The 22,042-nt window shown below is 42.1% G+C and overlaps 1 protein-coding gene across 6 annotated transcripts in view; it reads left to right on the plus strand.

Moving 5' to 3' along the window:
• Dclk1 (doublecortin like kinase 1) overlaps nt 1-22,042 on the plus strand; it is a 293,977-nt gene that overhangs the window by 1,574 nt on the left and 270,361 nt on the right. For all 6 annotated transcript variants that reach the window (XM_021195925.2, XM_021195918.2, XM_029537365.1 and 3 more), the window contains exons 2-3: nt 3,156-3,551; nt 14,045-14,391. In XM_021195925.2, coding sequence (XP_021051584.1) covers nt 3,176-3,551; nt 14,045-14,391 — 723 coding nt within the window. In that variant the 5' untranslated portion in view covers nt 3,156-3,175. The remainder of the gene's footprint in view (nt 1-3,155; nt 3,552-14,044; nt 14,392-22,042) is intronic.

Consider the following 22,042-nt stretch of genomic DNA (forward strand, 5'->3'; position numbering starts at 1 on the left):
TCATTCACAGAAAGGTGATATAGATATTCCTTAGAATGGTGAAAAACCCCACAACGAGCAACACTGCTTCTCTGGCTTTGTAATATTTGTAGAGTATGATAAGAGTCCATACTCTTCCCCACCCACGATTTGTAGTCTCTGTGGCAGAGGGCTCTGGGTACCTTCTTGGTGCCCACACTTGTATCCAGGGACTTCTAGCCTCCCCTGCTCTGCAAATGCTGGCCAAGTGTGTTTTAGCTAATGTCCCTGTATAGGAAGTGTGAACCTGTGGAAGCCTGGAGAATTTTCTTCTAGAGTTCTTAGCTCACATGTGTGACTAAGACTCTGAAAGCCGAGCCAGCGGAGGCGAGGGAAGGGCACCTGTTTTCATTCCACACATGATTCCCAGAAGACTGAAGTGTGCACGGTGGGCCTTGGCTTTCAGTTAGTGGAAGCTCTGGCTTGGCAACTATTTCACTTCGAGCATAGTTCCGCCATGCTGGCCCCATCACTGCCTGCTCACGGGTGGGGAGCAGGGGATATCATGCCTGCCCTGGGTGGACCTGTTACTAAAAAGAACAAACCCTTCTGGTTTAAATAGATTTTCTATCATTTAGTGTGGATTCTTGATCCTAAAAGCATTCCCAGTTGGAACTATTGCCAAAACTTTTTTTTTTTTTTAATTTTGCCAATTGTGAACCACCGAAGACCTTTAGAACTTAATGTCCTACATCTCTGGTCATATAACAGTGTCACTCTTTTGCTAGGTTCCTCTTTATTTCCTTTTTACATAAGTCAAACTTGGGAGGAAGAATGGCCAGTGCCTTTAAAAAGAGAACAAATGCAATCAAAAGTCACCTTGGCGTTTACCATTAAAGTTCTGGAGAACTTAGTGTGTGGGCATAGCTTCGAAATCTCCTCCATCCCCTTCCTCGCTCAATCCACACACCTTTTTGAAGACCGACTACTTAACAAATATATGAACAAATTAGGAGCAGATACCAATATTAAAGCAGAATTTTGGTTCTGTTATGCAGCTAATACCCACGGGACTGGTCCCAGTGGTGACTATTTTGAAGTTATTTGCTTACAAACCCAACAAAACCACTTCCCAGCCGGTATAGCTTTTATAAAGATGCAGAACTAGGTTACAATTGCTTATTTATGAGGCACGAGAGACAGTTTTTCTGCTTGAAGTGAAGATACTCTGAACTCACACTAAGGGTTTTAATTCCTCTCGGTGGACTTAACAACAGAAGAGAGATGTCCAGGACAAAGCCCAGACAGGTGTGGTGGCTTCAAAACCCATGTTTCTCATGGGAACAGAACCTAGTGTCACGGGGCTGGAGACCAAGAACACCAACTTCGGAAACCCAATTAAAAGACCGTGAAAAACCCAACCCCTCAGTTGTAACTTGGAGACCCTGGGTCAGCCCTGTTTCCCATACCCAGCTTTGATGAGACTACCTGCCTTGCTGGAGCTGTGTGAGTTTTAGAAGAGGGTTCTGTCTGTGTCTCTTGTGTCATAGAACTGGGCGTTGAATCAATTGTCAAGTCATCAATATTGCTTTCTTTTACTTGATTCATTTCTGGAATGGTTTCTACAAATTCTCTCACTACGATTTCATGTGTGAATTTTCTTATTACAAGTTTTAGATAATTGACGATTAAGTATTAAATTGGAGCTTTTTGAGACAGGGTCTCATGTAGCCCAGGTTGGCCTTGAACTTACTATTTGTGGCTGAGGATGGCCCATCATGCTCAGTTTGGACACATTTTTAAATTAAGTAGATGGTTCAGCTGAGAAGTAAACTTTACTCTCTCTGAGCGGCTCAGGGGCCAGTTTGCTGAAGGTGAAGGAAAAGTCACAAGAAGAAGCAGAAGTTTTGTTGAGTTTGGGCTGAGCTTTACATCAGTGACATGGGAAGTAGCAGGAAGCTTGTGTTCTTCCTTTGGAGTTCTACCTCACTTAATAGCCTATTTCAGTGTGCCTGAAATCTTATCATGAAAACATGTATTCTTATGATGTAGGCTTTCCGACTTTCTAGATTGTTGTGTTGAAAAACCCTGATATTCCTCCAAGGGTGACAATTCTTTATCAGTTCGCTTCTAGCAAGAGTGGATTTATCCAATAAGCAGATGCCTGCCTTGCAAACAGAGGTAGTAGATGGTTTTGTTTCCCACTGGTAGTCTCTGGGCAAAGGTCAGGAATAGAAGGGGTGTTTTCCGTAAATAAATCACTACTGGTCATATGTAAGATTTATAGGTGTTAACAGTGAATATGAATGACAAGGTAGATGCTATTCCTACTCCTGTTTGCACCTGAGTCTTATAGGTGCCAACCAGGTAGACTTCTCAGGTTATACAGTTGGTGTGAGGCCAAGTGTGTTCACTAGCCTGAATGATGTCTTCCCACCCTTAACCACATTTCCCCCTCTCCTATCTCCTTTCTCTTCCTTTCTACATCTTACCCTTCCCCTCTCTCCCCTGACCATCTTTCTTTTCATCTTCTCTTTTTATTACTAAGCACAAGCAAAGTGTTGAGATGAAATCACATTTTAGCATATGGGGTGCATGTTTATGTTCAAAGTCTTTCTTAAAAGTGCATAAGATTGATTTAATTTCCTTTCCACCTGGTCTTAGAAATGCACACGTATTACAGCTTCTACAGTCTGATCCCCTACTTCCTTCTTACTCTCTGCTTAGTATTTTTTTTTTTTTTTTTTTTTAAACCTGCTTCTGGGATTGGCACACTACCTGGGCACAGTTCGCAGTGAGCATGATAGGCAGGCAAAGCTAGAGTATGGGGGTGGGAGAAAGTGTTTTTGGTTGAAGTATTTCTCAACTATATTACTTTGGGAAAATTAAGAGAAAATATTCCAGGCATCAGTTTCTTGACCTATAAATAGGGAGGGTGACACCTTGAGAGGATGTGACTACAGCCTGAGGGATGATAGGCAGGCAATAGTGGGGGTTGTTGCATATAACCAAACTGTGGTTGAGTTACCACTGAGATCTGTTTTTTCCATTCCTTGCTTCTTCTCCTCCTCCTCCTTCTCCTTCTCTCCCACTCCACAACCCAAATACATCACCAGTGTTTAAACTCAGCTGCTCTCGGAGTCTCTCAACCCACGATCTTCACGTAACCAGCCTGTATCTCTTTCTGGCGCTCGCAGGTTCCATAAGCAAGCCAGCCATGTCGTTCGGCAGAGATATGGAGTTGGAACATTTTGATGAGCGGGACAAGGCGCAGAGGTACAGCAGGGGGTCCCGTGTGAATGGCCTGCCCAGCCCCACACATAGCGCCCACTGCAGCTTCTACCGCACCCGCACCCTGCAGACGCTCAGCTCCGAGAAGAAAGCCAAGAAGGTTCGATTCTACAGAAATGGTGACCGCTACTTCAAAGGAATTGTGTATGCCATCTCCCCAGACCGCTTCAGATCTTTCGAGGCCCTGCTGGCTGATTTGACCCGAACTCTCTCGGATAATGTGAATTTGCCCCAGGGGGTGAGAACCATCTATACCATCGATGGTCTCAAGAAGATCTCCAGCCTGGACCAGCTGGTGGAAGGTAAGCCTTAGAGAACCTCTGGGGACCCTGCTAGCAACTAAGGGTCACTAAGGGTCACTTGTCTTTTAGCCCATGGCTAGGAACCTCTACTGTTTAACATGGTTAAATTCCCTGTTCTGTAAAAAATGAAAAGAAAGTGAATGGTAGCCCAGTAGCCCTTAATAATAGCAGGCAGAAGGAAAAGGTATCAAATCCAAGAGCGGTCTGTTTGCTTTCTCAAACCCACGTCCTTTTGTGTCTTCAGTTGTACAGCTCCAAGTTCAGGGGTGTTTCTAGGTACCAACTGAGCTTTTGGACCATGATGTCCAAAAGGTCCTGAACAAGCATATGAAATTTTAGAGTAGAGAGGGAAATATACATATACATATACATATACATATACATATACATATACATACACATACACATACACATGCACACACACACACACACACACACACACACACACACACATCATTCATTTTATCACTGGGGACCTGAGACCAGAAAACTCAAATAATGTGTCTATGGTTATATGTTAAGTTAGTGGTGACCACTGAACCAAAAGTGGGGTCATCCGACAATGCTTCCCTCTGGGTGGCTCTTGGGAGGGTTATTGTTTTCCTGGGGCATTCGAGAACAGGAAGAAATTAGTCTGTTCAGATTATTTTAAAATCCAGTTCATGCTAACAGATAATCTGATGTGGACATTTAATGTGAAACCAGCATAGTTTGGTTCCAGGGACAAGGCTTGGTTCCTCGTAAATGATACATTGCCCGCCTCTGGTTCATGTTTGCCTTGGCTTGTCATCCTTTGAACACAGCGTGAAGTCTTTCACCGCCACAGGAATCATAACTATGTTAATGACGCTGGGTGCAATAACTGGTACTGAGCATTCCTGAGCTTCAGTTGGAAAAGTCTTCTTGAAGTTGAGCCTTGAAGGCAAGGACAAAGTAGGTGGCACAGCCATCAGAACGCATACAGCCTAATGCCACTCTGAGTTCAACTCTCTTCCTGCAGGATTTGGCCAGGCCCCACTGTTCAGCTGTGTCCTGGGCTTGTATAGGTAGCAGGGAGCATCCTATCCTGCTACCTATTGGATCAGAATCCAGGTTTGCAGTCACAGGACTGCACACAGGCAGAGCCCCCCTGTCTTCCTCTATAGCTGGCTGGAGCTTGTGTTCCCTCTGGTCCCTTGGCAGGAGTGCCAGTCCAGACACAGTAGGACTGGACTCCAGCCGGTGCCGAGCAGCCTGAGCTGTGTGTGTTTGCTTTTCGGGAATTCACATCTCTTTGGTGGCCTGTCGCCCTGCCAAGATGCCTGTAGCCTTGGCTCTTTTCCTTCTATTCAGAGGTCGGTACTTCCAACAAATTAAAGAGAAAGAGTGACATGAAGCCTCTTTGCATCAACTTTGATTTTTTTGTGTGCCGTGTCCTTTATACGACCTTGGTAAATACAAGGGAAAGTAAAATGTTTGGTGGCGTTTTCCAAGGGCTCTGTAGCAAGATCAGATGAGTCAGGTATCTGACCAGTGAACAAGGCATCCTGTGTGGGGTGATGGTGTTGTAGAAAAGACGTGCTCAGATCACAGCATGTCCTCAGAGAGCTGGAGATTGATGCCTCATTCTGTCCTAGAGTCACTTGGGTGGCATCTTGAAGGGAGGGTGACTTCTGCTTTTTCCACTCAAAATTGATCTGCACTCGCCATTCCCATTGATCATTGGCCATGGTGAGAGGCTGATGTTGGCACTGCCTTCCTAGCTATGGCAGCTCAGCATCACCGATCGATCCTTGCTCTCCTGTTCATTTTACCATAATGTGATGCCTGCTCTGAGCTATTGTTGGCTTGGTCAAAGACAGTTATGACGGCTGAAGTTACTGAGAGTGTGTTCAGCTCTCAGAGTCCTCTTGAGTGTGACCCTTCACAGTGACCCTGGGAGGGCAAAAATCACACAGCAGGAAATGGTAGAGGTAACATTTGAACCCAGTAAGGCAGAGGCTAAGATGTGTTATGCTGTGAATTTAGCTCCTACAAAAGGCACTTTTGGGCTTGTTTCAATATGTTGTCTTTCTACTGGGAAAGCAGACATTCTAATACAAAGTTAAATAGAAACCACTATTTCCATACCTGGTAGAGAATCTCAATGAAATATTTTTGCTCTGCTATTTCTTAAAAAGCACTTTTTTTTTTGTTTTTACAATTGTATTTATTATTCACTTAATTCTAAAAGTGGAAACTGGTGATCTCAGAAGTACAGTCATCTCTTAAAAATATTTATTTTATAGGTATGAATGTTTTGCTTGCATGTATGTGTGTGTACCACGTGTTCAATGCCTGCGGAGGCCAGAAGTGGGTGTTGGATACCCCGAAACTGGAGTGAGAGATGGTGTGAGACACCATGTGGGTGCTGGAAACTGAACTTGGGTCCTCTGGAAGAGCACCAAGGGCTCTTAACCATTGAGCTAATTTTACAGCTCTCAAAGTCATCTTTTGATTTTCTCTCAGTACTGCTACCCTCCTAACATCAAGTGATTGCTGGTGGAATATTCTCATGTTTAAAATTGTTTTAACTTTTTTTTTTTAATACACTTTTTTTCCTAGTTGAATGATATCTTTGGTGCATGTGTGAGTCTACATTTTTTTTTAATTTCCAGTTAAAACTTTTTTTTCTATTTCATAATACAGACAGTTAGCATGCAGCTGTACTTACTGTTTAAATAGCTGAAAATTCATTGATATTGGCTTTCTTGTCTATTACATTTTTGCTTATCCCTTTAAAATGCAAGATGTTGCTTCGTCCTCATTAGACACATATCCTTCACTTTACATACTAATTTATGCTAACATCAATTCATGATATCAGTTTTCCATTTCCCCTCCCGGTACGACAGTGTTGGAATTTTAATTTAAACCTTTTTAGTCAATGCAATGACAAGTGTCATTGCGATTATTTTTTAAAGTTTGTTCTTTCTCACTTGATCTCAGGCTAAAAATTCCAAGTAACTATGACAAATGTGGGCTTTATTTATAAATGCTACGAGCACTTTCTGTTTTATTATTAGACTCTGATCATTATGCATAAGCATGCTTGAGGCACCCTGATAGAGCAGTTCTGGGCTCAAATTATGTAACAAGCGAGTGTGTATTTGTGCAAACAAGTCTGTATCGGCATGTATACATATGGTCATGCTAACACATGTGTAATTAAGAGTGTATTGAAGGTGAAATTCCCAAGGATTTGCTTTCAATATGGTCTTGGCAGGCTTTCACAAATCATGACGCTCACTAAGGACAGCTGTCCTGTAACTGTCTCTGCAGTGGGGCTCACCTGGAGTGTGGTCTCCTCCTCCAGTTTTGAGCCATATTTCAATTCTACTTTAGGGATGCAGCTGTTGTGGATACATTACAGTACCACACCCAGGTCCTTCAAACTCTTAGGAGAGATGTAGCAGGATCCTGAGCAATGACTGGCTGATTCCTCCCCTGCATTCGTTTCTGTGAGATGGGAGTAAGATATCAGAGCCTTTTCTTCTTGGGGTACAAATGACACACATACCTAGTCCCTGGATGTCAGGAAGTGGGGTGCTAGTCAGGTCAGTTCTGTTAGAAACGGAATCCGCCTGTTCCTCCCTTCCCACTTGTGTCTTGGCCTCTCATTAGTCTCTTCACAGAATTTGCCTAACTCCAGAGCTGTAGAAAGGCTCGGTCCAATGAACTGAATTTCACCCCATAGTTAAGTGATTTCTCTTCTGTCTTGACTTCCGCTTGTCTGATTCTCAGCATGGATTTCTTTCTAACTTGGTGTAGCTTCTTCTCTTTCTGTAGCTCATTTACTTTCATATCTCTCTCTCTCTCTCTCTCTCTCTCTCTCTCTCTCTCTCTCTCTCTCTCTCTGACATGTCAATAGTTTAAAAATTTATGTCTGTAAAGCTCTAAAGCAGGCTTTCCATAAAAGCCCCAGAAGCAAGTTGTTCCTTGGTGTTGCCAAATATTACAATCTACATGGAATCAAACTGGAATGGTAACTCTGTATGTGTCTGGTTCCACACCTTGCTTTTCATATAACATTATTACCTTAGAGGCCCTTTCCTATGAGTAAATCCAGACCAAGTATGTCCTTTCTGTTTACTCCATGGCATTCCTCATAGGAATATACCTTAATTCATTTAACCAGCCTGCTCCTGGTAAGGTTTCAGATGTGTGCAACTCCTTGCTGTTACAAATAGGCTTGCAGTGAGCACACTTGGACTTGCTGTCTATTCGTGGTAGAGGTTATTTTCAGGAGGATATGCATAGGAAGTGGTTGGGTGAAGATAGAAGAGTATTGGAGAATTCCAGGTCATCATGGTGGTTCTAGTTTATACCCCTGCCACCTTCAAGGAGACAATGCTATTGCTCTCATATGGTTTGCCAGCCCATCAAGAGGACACTTCTAGCCTATTGTGGTTTTAGTTCCCACCATTTCATGTGTTTAAGGGGCATTTATATATTTTTCTATGCTTTTTGCTTTGTACCTTATATCTTTTTCTGCCACATTGGCATCATCTTTATCAACACAGGATCTAGTTTTTAAAAGTATCATTCCTTTGCTTTAATGAATGAGCTTTTTTCTATATTCATCTTAGCTTAGTAAGCTTGTGGATTGTGTTTTCCATCAAGCAAATGTATTCAAAAATTATGTAATCAAATATGACAGTTTTTCAACTTATGGCTTTATTTCCATGCCTGCTAGGTTCTATGTGCTGTGTGCTCTGAGGTCAGGAAGTCATTTCTCCTTACTTTCTTGTGGTATTTTCATTGAAGCATTTTATTTGAAAGAATATTGACACAATACATGAATTAAGGACTAGATTTTACTTTTTAAATCAAATCATTTGCGTAAATTACAAATATTTCATGTAGAAATTAACTTGGTCTCACAGAAGTATCACAAGATGGGTATCTTGTCCTCCCCTTGACCAGCTTCCGCAACGGAAGGTCTAAAATCTAACACAGTGTGCAGAGGAACAGGACACAGCGACACAGCAACTGAGTCCCCTCATTTTCCCCATAGATGTTGGTACTTGAGGTGATTCTTTATTGCAAAGTTACTGTCTTCCTTTGCAACGAGTGAGAGCTGTAGAAGAATCTTGAGTCCTTGTAGACATATTGCCTCTCCTTGGCTGCCGCTATATATCTGGGCATTTATCAATAGATTTATAGTAATCATTGCTGTGTTACCATAGTTATGAATTTCTATTTTGCCTGCCACACTTTAGATATGCTTCTCCATTTTCCTGCCTCTGGATCATTTTCTGTGATCTTACTAGCTCCCGTTATTTTAGGCCACTATTAAATAATGACCTGTCTCTTGAAATCAGTTCTCTCCTTTGCACTCTTAACTGCCTGGGTACACTCAGCTGAAATGAACACTTAGTGTTTCAGACTCACAAGGGCAAGTGGGGAATCCTCTCCGTCACTGTCTAGAATTTGTTTCTCTTCTCCTGTTAACAGATTTTTACTGAGTGGTGTCACCACCTGCTAGCTTACTAATATTTATGAATTCCCAAAAGTCCTATGTTGAAACTTAACCACTGATGGGAGGGTGTTAAGAGACAGAAAGGTCTTGGTGACTGGCACAGGAGGATGGACTCTGTGAAAGAGACCTAAGAGAAATGTCTCTCCCATGAAGACACAGCAGGATGGTGCCATCTGCAAGGAAGGGCCTCCCAAGTCCGCAGAGCTTCACTCTGGGGCTGCCCACTTTCTAGAACCCCCCAAAAGAAATGGTTGGCGTTTGTAAGCCACCTGGTCCACGGCACTCCGACACAGCAGCTTGAATGGAATAACATGCATCTAATTTAATATGGCCTATGTCTTCTCCCCCTCTTATCTTTTGAAGCCAAGATAACACCAAACCTTGTTAGTTCTGTTTGGGGCATTTCTTCAATGTTTTCTCTCCTTTTTTTTTCCTACATGAAAAATTCCAAGAGTCCCATACTATGGAGTAATAATTTCACCCTTATTTAGGACTGAAAGAGTAATACATCTATAGTAAACACTGTAGAAAATTTTGAACAATGGGGAATAAAAGCACAACTACAGCATCTTTCTACAACTCATCTGTAATCCCTATTTTCTTTCTGTCCCGGATTGCTTTTCTGGTATAAACACCATGATAAAAAGCAAACTGGGGAGGAAAGGACTTATATCAGCTCACATCTTATAGTCCACCATGGAGGGACATCAGGGCAGGAACTCAAGGAAGAAACCTGGAGGCAGGAACTGAGAGCAGAGGCCACGGAGGAATTCTGCTTACTAGCTTGTTCAGTTTGCTTTCTAATATAACCCCGGGACACCTTCCCAGAGGTGATGTCACCCACAGTGGGTTGAGCCCTCTCATATCAATCAGAAAATCCCTCTACAAACTTGCTTAGAGGCCAATCTGACTGAGGCATTTTCTCTTTTTAAAAATTAATTAATTAATTAATTATTATTTTCTTTATTTACATTTCAAATGCTATCCCGAAAGTTCCCTATACCCCCCCCGCCCCTGCTCCCCTACCCACCCACTCCCACTACTTGGCCCAGGCCTTCCCTTGTGCTGGGTCATATAAAGTTTACAAGACCAAGGGGCCTCTCTTCCCAATGATGGCTGATTAGGCCATCTTATGCTACATATGCAGCTATAGACTCGAGCTCAGGGGGTACTGGTTAGTTCATATTGTTGTTGCACCTACAGGGTTGCAGCCCCCTTCAGCTCCTTGGGTACTTTCTCTAGCTCCTCCATTGGGGGCCCTGTGTTCCATCCAATAGCTTACTGTGAGCATCCACTTCTGTGTTTGCCAGGCACTGGCATAGCCTCACAAGAAGCCACTATATCAGGGTCCCTTCAGCAGAATCTTGCTGGCATGTGCCTTAGTATCTGGGTTTGGTGGCTGATGATGGGATGGATTCCCGGATGGGGTAGTCTCTGGATAGTCCATCCTTTCATCTTAGCTCTAAATTTTGTCTCTGTACCTATATCCTTTCATGGGTATTTTGTTCCTTATTCTAAGGAGGAATGAAGTATCCACACGATGGTCATCCTTCTTGGTTTTCTTGTGTTTTGCAAGATGTATCTTGGGTATTCTAAGTTTCTGGGCTAATATCCGCTTATCAGTGAGTGCATATCTAGTGACTTCTTCTGTGATTGGGTTACCTCACTAAGGATGATATCCTCCAGATACGTCCATTTGCCCAAGAATTTCATAAATTCATTGTTTTTAATAGCTGAGTAGTACTCCATTGTGTAAATGTACCACAGTTTCTGTATCCATTCCTCTATTGAGGAACATCTGGATTCTTTCCAGCTTCTGGCTATTATAAATAAGGCTGCTATGAACATAGTGGAGCATGTGTCCTTATTACCAGTTGGAAGATCTTTTGGGTATATACCCAGAAGAGGTATTTCTGGGTCTTCCAGTAGTACTATGTCCAATTTTCTGAGGAACCGCTAGACTGATTTCCAGAGTGGTTGTACAAGCTTGCAATCCCACCAGCAATGGAGGAGTGTTCCTCTTTCTCCACAACCTCGCCAGCATCTGCTGTCTCCTGAATTTTTAATCTTAGCCATTCTGACTGGTGTGAGATGGAATCTCAGGGTTGTTTTGATTTGCATTTCCCTGATGACTTAACATTTTTTCAGGTGTTTTTCAACCATTTGGTATTCCTCAGTTGAGAATTGTTTGTTTAGCTCTGTACCCCATTTTTAATGGGGTTATTTGAATTTCTGGAGTCCAGCTTCTTGAGCTCTTTGTATATATTGGATATTAGTCCTCTATCAGATTTAGGATTGGTAAAAATCCTTTCCCAATCTGTTGGTGGCCTTTTTGTCTTGTTGACAGTGTCTTTTTTCCTTACAGAAGCTTTGCAATTTTATGAGGTCCCATTTGTCAATTCTTGATTTTACAGCACAAGCCATTGGTGTTCTGTTGAGAAATTTTTTTCCCTGTGCCCATATCTTCGAGGCGTTTCCCCACTTTCTCCTCTATCAATTTCAGTGTCTCTGGTTTTATGTGGAGGTCTTTGACCCACTTAGACTTGAGCTTTGTACAAGGAGATAAGAATGGATCAATTCTCATTCTTCTACATGATAGCCGCCAGTTGTGCCAGTACCATTTGTTGAAAATGCTGTCTTTTTTCCCCACTGGATAGCTTTAGCTCCCTTGTCAAAAACCAAGTGACCATAGGTGTGTGGATTCATTTCTGGATCTTCAATTCTATTCCATTGATCTACATGTCTGTCGCTGTACCAGTACCATGCAGTTTTTAATCACAATTGCTCTGTAGTACAGCTTAAGGTCAGGCATGGTGATTCCACCGAGGTTCTTTTTATTGTTGAGAATGGTTTTTGCTATCCTAGGTTTTTTATTATTCCAGATGAATTTGCAAATTGCCCTTTCTAACTCTGTAAAGAATTGGGTTGGAATTTTGATGGGGATTGCATTGAATCTGNAGATTGCTNTTGGNAGGATGGCCATTTTGANTATGTTAGTCCTGCCAATCCATGAGCATGGGAGATCTTTNCATCTTCTGAGATCTTCTTCAATTTCTTTCTTTAGGGATTTGAAGTTCTTGTCATACAGATCTTTCACTTCCTTAGTTAGAATCACACCAAGGTATTTTATATTATTTGTGACTATTGTGAAGGGTGTTGCTTCCCTAATTTCTTTCGGAGGCATTTTCTCAACTAAGGTTTTTATTCCCAAACAACTCTCATTTGTGTTAGGGTGGCAAACAAACACCTAACAAAGAGAGCTTCTTTTTGATCTCTGACTCAAGCAGTAGTCTACCTCAGAGACACATGTAGACCCATGGAATCATGGGTAAGAGCACATGCTCTGGAGTCAGACCAGTCACTGTTTGGATCTTGGTTTTCGCCTTACTAGTCATGTGATCTTGAATAAGCTACCTCGGTCATTGCGCCTCAGCGTGCCCTTCCGAGAGAGGCATGCGAGGATTGGACTCACGGGTTGTGGTGAGGATTGCAGGTGAGATAGCATGCATGAGACGGTTTGTCTGCCCTATGGCTGACTTACTGTTTTAAACTGGCTGTTCAAGCTTACTGCATTGTTGCGAGCAAAGCTGCCTCGGGTCACTTGTAGAGCAACTGCCCATTTGAGATGCTTTCATCTCCACTGTCTATTGGGGAGGTACTAGAGAACAAATCCAGGCCTGTGGGCTAAGTACATGCTAGGAACAAGCTCTCTCACCAGGCTGCATTTCCAGGCTTCCTAATTGACCTCCACAGGAACTCAGTGACATTTCATTGAGTAAACCATTACATGGAATCTAAGGGGCTGGTCCAAGGTCACAAGCTTACCTAACACAGTCTTGAGCCTGAATTTCCACATAGATATTCCCACTGATAAGTTCATTCATAATCCTCAATAAACCTTGAAAAAATATCATGTCACAGCATCATGTATGTATATGCATCTGTATGTATATATGCTTATATATGTGATATTTACTTAGATCCTGGTGAAAATATAACTGGAATAAGCCAGACTCTGCTAATGAAGGGGGTTTAATATTTTTTAGCTTTACTGTTTCTTATGAGGCATAAGTACATGTTTGAAAGAAGTATTTAAACCTCTTAGCAAAATAAATGTGGCACACATTTTGTGCTGGTTAGGTTTTTTTATTTTATTTTATTTTATTTTATTTGTCATTCTTGACACATCCAAGAGAGGGGATTCAGAAATGTTTTTAGAATCAGTTATTTCATAATTTACTGCCTCTCAGCACTTGTGTTGTGGTCTTTTGCATATAATCTATATGTTTTCAGACTGAGTATCTCTTTAGCACACTCTCGAGTCATTTATTAATAAACATTTTGTAATATTACAGTGCATTTGTGACACTACAGATTATAGACTGGTCATTCTCTTCATTTCTGCCAATCAGCAAGTTTGAACTGGCTTTCTTATGTGCATGGCTTGGTCGGCATGATGTAGACAACAGAAAAGAAGGGTTATTATGTTGGCTGGCTTCCATAATTTTATCTGGCCAAACAGAATCTTTCTAGTATACTCTCATTACACTAACATATTACCTATTTAAGAAGCTGTGTACTGATTCACTTTTAGTTTTCAAATTATCTCAGGCACCAAATGAATGTGCTTCTAATTTTGAAGTTTGCTGAAACTTTAAATGCCCTTTAGTATCAAAAGATAATCTCAGTTCTTTTTCTTTCAGAAACTGATTCATGTCTATTGGTATTTCTATCAGCAGCCAAAGGGAGAGACATATTTTTGTTTTTCCTTTTTTTTTCCCCCTCACAAGACACCAGGCTGTATCAAAAGAAAGATACTAGAAGTGAGGAATGTGGGATCTGTTTTAATTCATTCTCAATCATCCTTCCATTGATTTGAAAGACATAGGCAATTCTTGCTTCTACATAGAAAATGAGAAATAAATGACTGCGTGTGGGGGAAGGAAATGGGTTCCCATGGGTGTAAATTTAAAATTCCCTTTCTCTTCCTCAGGTGAAAGCTATGTCTGCGGCTCCATCGAGCCCTTTAAGAAGCTGGAGTACACCAAGAATGTGAACCCCAACTGGTCAGTGAACGTCAAGACCACCTCAGCCTCCCGCGCAGTGTCTTCTTTGGCCACTGCCAAGGGTGGGCCTTCGGAGGTTCGGGAGAATAAGGATTTCATTCGACCCAAGCTGGTCACCATCATTAGAAGCGGGGTGAAGCCACGGAAGGCTGTCAGAATCCTGCTGAACAAGAAGACGGCTCATTCCTTCGAGCAGGTTCTCACTGACATTACTGACGCTATCAAGTTGGACTCGGGTGTGGTGAAGCGCCTGTACACCCTGGATGGGAAGCAGGTAAGAGTGTATGGGGCATGAGGACTCTGATTTTATGGGTAAGAGCCAGGAAATTGGGAGTCGGGGCTATACCTGGCACACAGTGTTTTGTTGGTTGTAGAAGGGACTGGGTCATCTAGTCATCAACAAACCCTTGTTGATCCGAGGCTAGTTGACTATTGGTACCAGACAGAATTAATCATAATAAAGAAAAAAAGCAGAGAGGGAACTGTCTCTGAAGATTAATCATTATTTTTTATTATTTCAGTAGTTATTTGCTTAGCATAATAGTCCTGTTCTGTCTTCTGTTTTCAAATTTGTCCTCTGTCCTTTAAGGCCTCTAAGAGCCTTAAAGCCAATTAAGATCCTGAGAGAAATAGAGGGTAATGGGGGAAAAATGAATATCATTTGTTGAGCTAAATCGCAATTTATGATTCTATGTCTCAGACATGCTCATTAGTCAGCTTCAATGGAATTGTAGAGATATTTTTTTTAAAAAAAAAAATCTAGATAAGGAATGGCATGATTCCACCTGGGTTACTTTATGGTTTGTCAGGACACAGATGGGGAACTGCAGGAACACTCCACACTGCTCATATGCACGGCATGTTTGCTGCTCATTTGGAATTTAATGGTGCCCGTTTGTTTATTGTGATCATTTTCAGCATTATTACCTTTGCTTGAAATATATGTTTCTGCAATATATTTTATCAGCATTTAAGAATTTCATGCAGTATATTTTCATCATATATATCCTCTACTGCTTCCCTTAACGTCTACCAGACCCACCCTACCTCCTCACACCCTTCCAATTTCATGTGCCTTATTTATTTTTTTAATAACCCACTGGATCCAGTTTGTGCTGCTTATATATTTAAGGGTGTGGGATCACCTGCTGTAGCACACTCGACTTGCCTATAAACCATCTCACTTCCCCAGAAACCATCCCTGAAATGTACTTTTTAATCTGGTTCTTATGGACAGCCTTTTATAATTTGAAGGCAATTTGAAGGATTTGCATGATTTAGCTCATCTTAAAATCTAAGCTAGAGTCATCACGAAGAGGCCCGTTGTATTAAGTAGAACTCTCTTGAAAGTTCCTGAAGGCTAACATAACCAAACTTTATGAATGAGAATAGATGCTAATACTATGCAATGCATCAGTCACGAAGAATCGCTCCCCCAGGGATCCATTTAAATGTCCTAACTTATTAAAATACATTAGGAACAAAGGAATGTGCCAATCGTCTGTGAGTATTGACTGTCTTCTGCTTGTCTCATAAAACTTGCATGTAGATAAGGATGTATGGGGTAATATTCTCCATCACATAGATCCTAGAGACCTGATTGTCATCCGTGCATCAGTAGCCAGCAAGGCCACCATGGGATTGTGAGTTATCCAGAGGGCAGCAAAGAGATGAAGGACACACTTAGACATTTCAGCCCACCCCAAGTTGTACAAACACTCCATAGTTCTGCATTTTTCTGGGATGATTTTATTTTTTTCAAGATAAGCATTTACCTGTTTTCAGAGAAAAAGTAAAATCCCAAGACAAAAAGATACATGTATGTGAAGTGGAATGGGGGGGGGGGCTATGTGGGTAGAGGGAGGGGACCAGCAATGCTAGGCACAGGGGGACACGGGTGGGCAGAGGGGACAGGCGTGAGAGAGAACAAAGTGAGGAATGAGGCTAGCTAAGAAAGCTGTAACGATGCCTCTTATATTGTATGTTAATTAATTCAAAAGAATTTCCAATTATTTATGAGTGTGTCTCCCCCTCCCCCTTCCCTCCATCCCCCTCTCCTGCTCTTTCTCATTTAGAATTTGGGGTATTCAAAAATCACTATATGCTAAGTTACCAAGTCAGGTGCCAGTGCTTCAGGTGATCCTTGCAGCACCTAGTCATTTGCTCTCAACTGTTTCTTCTTTCCTGAATTCCCCCAATGTCAACGCAGCGGCTGGGTTTCCTATGGGCTAACATAAACAATCAATGTGAATAATTCAGTGCAAATGGAAGTAATCCAATGTTTAATACTCAAAGACTGGGACTCAAATCTTGGTTTTGAACCAGATGATTCTGAAAACACGTGACTGAGCTTCACTATTTCCACCAATAAGATGCGGCTATTATTACTCTTGTGTTGTACAGCACTTACGGCTTCAGCCCCTGACAGTATATGTGATAGAACTGCTGAATACAATCATAACAGGTTTATTGCGCGTTGTTCTAAGCATATGGCATGTATGAGCATGCTTAATCCCTGCAGAAGTTGTATTCTTGTTCTTACTAAATAGAAAAGTGTACAAAGACGTATTTGTTAAATACGTTAAAAACAAACTTAAAGACAACCACAGTGGAGTCGGATTTGAGCCGGTGATACTTGGGGACTTGTGCTGGTAATCATTGTATCAGGGCAGATCAGGTTAAAGCGTGGAACACCTGCGAGACTATTGAGAAAGTGTTTAAACGGAACGGTGGCTGACAGCTTTCCCTCATTCCAGGGAGAACTGTGATATCATTAACATAGGAAGAGAAAAGTATTTTGACCCACAGGTTCGCAGGTGTTAATGACCAGGTTGTCTATTTCTTCCGGGCCAGTAGCACGGCAGGACTCTATGGTAGGAACTCGGCGGGTGAGTAAAAACATTCATCTCAAATCCAGGAAGTGATGAGAACAGGGCTCATGAAAGGCCTGAAACCCTCTTCCAGAGTCTGTCTCCAATAACCTAAAGATTTCCAATGAAGGTCTACTTCTTAATGGTTCAACCAACTGCTCATGGGACCAGCCTGGGCGGGACACAAGCCATTAAGAAACAGGCCTGTGGGGGATGTTCAAAATCTAAACTGTAATGGAAGCATTTTCCCCAAGGAATCTCATTTGAACTTTTACAGGATAGAGATGGATGGATGGATGGATGGATGGATGGATGGAGGACAGACAGATAGGTAGAGATTTAATCAAGATAGATGATGGTAAATCATTCCCACTGTAGCTATTCTAACTGACTACTGAAGTTGACTGTATTTTTGTGAAGCACAGTTTTCTGTGAAGAATTAGATGACAGAGTCAAAGAGCATGAAGGATGTTTGCTTGAATTCCAAGTAGGAAAAAAAAAGTCCTTCATGGATCCCAGGAGTTCTTGAATCATTTTCTTTCTAAAGGGAAATCTGCCCAGTAAATAGTTTGTTCAAGTAGAATGGACAGTTCTGGCAGAGACTGATGTTGGGTAAGCCTCTGAGAAGCAGCCTGTTTCTCTCAAGCCTTCCTATGTAGTGGCACTCAGTGTACGGGAATGGCATCTTAATGCTGTGTCTCAGTTAGGTTTTTATTGCTGTGATGACCGTGACCAAAAGCAACATGGGAGGAAAGGATTTATTTTGCATATGACTCAATTGTCACACTCCACTGCCGAGGGAAGTCAGGGCAGAAACTCAAAGATGGAAGCTGGAGAAAGGGATTGAAGCAGAAGCCATGGAGGAATGCTGCTTCCTGGCTTGGTCCTCATGGCTCCATCATCTTGCTTTCTAAATCTGCTGTTCCAGGACCACCCACCCAGGGGTGCCACCATACACTGTGGGTTGGAACCTCTCACATCCATTATTAATCACGAAAATGCACTGGAGACTTGCTCACAGGACAGTCTGGTGGAAGAATATTCTCAATGGAGTTTCCCTCAAAATGACTCTAGATTGTATCAAGTTGACATAAAGTTAGCCAGCACACTCAGTATGTGATGGCATGGGTACCATGTGCTGCCACCAGGAATTAACCTTTTGATGATTTGTACTAACTAAGTGACTTCTGCTACTCATTTATCTATTTTTATTTGCCTGCATCAAATCCATAAACAGGATGGAAAAAAATCCAATTTGCAACAAATACTAAAAGATAATATTTTTGAATTGAAGAGATAGAGCTGCTTACAAAATGAATGCTTGAGTGCTTCTGGTAGCTGTGTAGTGAGGAATGAGGGTGATGTACAAACTGAAATGGCTTCACCATCACCTTCAGGCAGCAGCACACAGATGTGTTATGGATGGAAACAGCTGATGCTGTGGTTTTAGCGGTAACAGTAAAAGTGGTGCCCACTGTTTACTGCTACCCAGAGGAACTGGGCACTGGAGGGCATGGTGCCCACACTGTTCTCACTAGTTCTTGCCACCACGTGGCCTCCTAAATTGCTGCCTCCTAGGGTTGCATTAAAGCCATAGCCTCAGAGTTCATTCATCCTCTGGCACTTGTTTCTGAGATATTTTTAGACTGCACTAAGAAAACGAACATACTGGAAATGTTTCACTGTGTAAAGTGTCCACGGGAAGCTGCGGCTGGTTAAGATGACCACAGCGGCTCTTGAACACAGGAGTCCAGAATTGCATGGCTAAAACACTTCTGTGCCCCCTACCCCCTGTGCCCCACCAGCTTTCAGGATGCCACTGCCCGTCATGGCACCAAGCTATCAGCTGCCATGGCTGCCAAATCTGAATTCACAGGAGTATTTGCCAAGCCCTGTTTTCTGTGATGCTTCATTTTCCTTGCTCTTGATTGAGGGCCTCTTGGAAAGCAAAGGGGACATGTGCAAATCGAGGCAACGCCCCATCTCTGCATATCTCACGGAAGTTCTCAGAATCTGAGAGCCTGAGAGTCACTTCCTCTGGCATGTCTCAGTGTTGGCTATTCTCTTACCCTGCCAAGCTGTCACTCCTGGAGGTCACTGTGTTAACATGATTAAGCTACAGAGATACAAGATTTGATATAAGCATAGCATCTCTCTTGAATCCTTTCATGGAAATGTCAGTCTGGCTCTCTGAAGCTGGTAAATCTCCTAAATTCGTGATTATTGACACTTCCTTAGAAATATAAAGAACAGAAAGTGCCCAAGGTCATTTGTACAGCAAAGATCACAGGCAAGGCATTTCCATGTGACCCCCACCCTCTCGGAAACACAGCAGTGGTCAACCAGATAGTCTTTAAGGGGAAAACATCTGCACATCTGCATCTTGCCTATTCTTAAATATTGAAGACATAGCGTGCATGGTGTTGCAGCACACTCAGAGAACACGGGGGGGGGGGATCAGGGATGCTACATTGTTATCTGATAGACATTTCATATAAGCAGCACACATTGTAAAACCCCCCAGCACTAGTGTGTGGGCACGAGTAAACAATGAATTGTTTATCCTATGTGAAAATTCTTGAGAGTCGTTTGGCTAATGCACAGTATTCCCTCATTACCAGTCATTTCACTTTTCCTCTTTCCATGACCCAAGAGGTCAGTCATGGCTGGAAAATGTCAAGTGGGAAAATTCTACCATTACGCAGGGAGGGAGAGAGGCGCCAATGCTTGCAACTCAATTTCAGAATGTTGTAATTGTTCCATTTTACTGTTTGGTTGCCTAAAGAATTAGTGAAGCACATATCACAAGATGGTATTTTTTTTCTCTTGGTTTTAGATATCTAATTTTAATCTGAGTTTAGGAGCTGGAGAGATAGATGGCTCGGGGGATAAGAGCACAAGCTGCTCTTGTAGCAGACCCATGTTTGGCTCCCAACACCCACTTGGTGGTTCACATACATCTGTACATCCCATTCCAGGGGATCCAGTGTTCTCTTCTGGCTCTGTGGGCTCTGCACACATGAGGTGCACATATACACATGCAGTCAAACACTCTTACATGTAATATAAACATGAATAAATAAAACACAAAGGATCTTTAAAAATAACTGTATTTATAGAATAAGCTACACCTTCCTCTTATTAGTGTAAAAAGAGATAAATGTCACTAAATAGCTAACCTTGGTTATAATAGTCAGTAAGCATTAAAAAATGTGAAAAACAGAAGTTTCTATATAAAAAGTAAGAAATAGAAATTCATTGGCCCTGAAGAGGAGAGCTCCCATATCTGTTGATAATACTGCCTTTCTCTCTTTTTTAAAGAAAATAAAGCTTTTCTGTGATAGCTCTTATTCCCATTGCATGTTTAAACTCTTCATTCTGATCTATGTAATTTTTGCTATTATGATTTATTAGCTATATTGGGAAAATGAACTTAGTCCTTTTCTAGCTTTGTTTGCAATTAGTATAAAAAAAAATAGTTTTACTGTTAATTTAGTTCCCAGCCTCCATTTTAAATGCCAGATTTTAATTTTCAACAAAAGCTTGGAGCGCATGTTCAACTACCCTCCTAACTCACCGGATCTGGGAGTTGATGAGCCGAATATTTGAGCCGATTTCAATGAAAAGGGAGATTAAAAATAATTATGACATTTTACTTAGAGAATTAAAGTGTTCAGAATAGGGTGTGCTACTTTTAGATGATGTGTGTTTGGTGGCTAATCAAGACTTAGCTGCTACAAGTGTCCTTATGTAGATTTTAATTCCTCTAATTTGGGGAGAGTTACATCCTCTTCTGCTTGCTGTAATCAGCTATGGGTGCCTGCAGTAGTGTGTGCTCTAGAAGTGGTGGTTTTAACAAAAGTCAGTTTTCTAGGATAGGAAGTACAAGCTCTGAATGTTCTGAAGCAGAACTAACCCCCCCCTTTTCCAAAGGCCCCTCAGTAGAGTACAGAGGGAGCTCTGGCAGACTGTCTGGGATTTCCTCCTAGTGGTGACTTCTGCTTCACAAAGGCTGGGAGCACATGGCCTCACCCCTGCTTGGGACCTTGGGGCCCTGTTGGAATGGTGGAAAGGCTCAGACTCTAAAGTTACCTGTGGACAGGCTTCATTTCAGTCTGAAAGGCTAGCTTGTAGCTTCTCCTTAAGCCTGAAAAATTAGTTTAGATTCCCCACCTGGTTCAAATCTTGGATGTCCCTCAGGAATCTGTGTGTTAGAGGCTCATTCCTCAAGCCAGAGGCTCTAAGAGGTGGGAACTGGGAACTAGTGCAGTGACTTTTCATCATTAGGAAATAGCATCAGAGGGAGCTGTAGGAGTCAAGCCCCCTCCTCTCTCTCTCTCTCTCTCTCTCTCTCTCTCTCTCTCTCTCTCTCTCTCTCTCTATAAAAAACAGCTTCGTAGTTTATCTGCCCCTGTGTGCAGGTAAGTGCACACAAGTACAGTTAATCATGGAGGTCAGACATGTCAGAACCCCTGAACCTGGAGGAGGCTGTAAACCAAGCTTGGTTTTACACAAGATGAGTGCATACCCTTAGCCCCCCGAGACAACCCTTCAGTCCCTTCCCCTGTCCTTTGACCCCACAACCATGAAGAGGGTGGTTTACCACACTAAACACTCTGCCATTATATGTTACTTTTCCACAGGCCCCAAAGCAATGTGGCCAGTGGACCATGGATTGGAACTTCTAAAACCATAAACCAAAATAAACATTCTCTCTTTCTAAATTGATTATCTTGGATATTTGTTAGAGCACCGAAAAGATGACGAATGTACTGGTGCCTTAGCCACTGTGCTATTGATATGAGGAGACACCATGCTCAAGGCAAGCTTTAAAAGGAGTAATTTAATGGGACACTAGCTTACAGTCCATGTTCATCATGGAAGGGAGTAACGGGAAGCATAGCAGCAGGCAGGCATGACTCTTGGCCAATAGCTGAGAGCTTACATCCTTTAGAGGCAGCAGGCAGAGCTAGAGCTAGAGTGATAGATAGACACACAGACAAGCAGACAGACAGACAGACACATGATAGATAGATAGATAGATAGATAGATAGA

This window comes from Mus pahari, chromosome 4 (assembly GCF_900095145.1).
Source record: "Mus pahari chromosome 4, PAHARI_EIJ_v1.1, whole genome shotgun sequence".
Classification (NCBI taxonomy): Eukaryota; Metazoa; Chordata; class Mammalia; order Rodentia; family Muridae; genus Mus; species Mus pahari.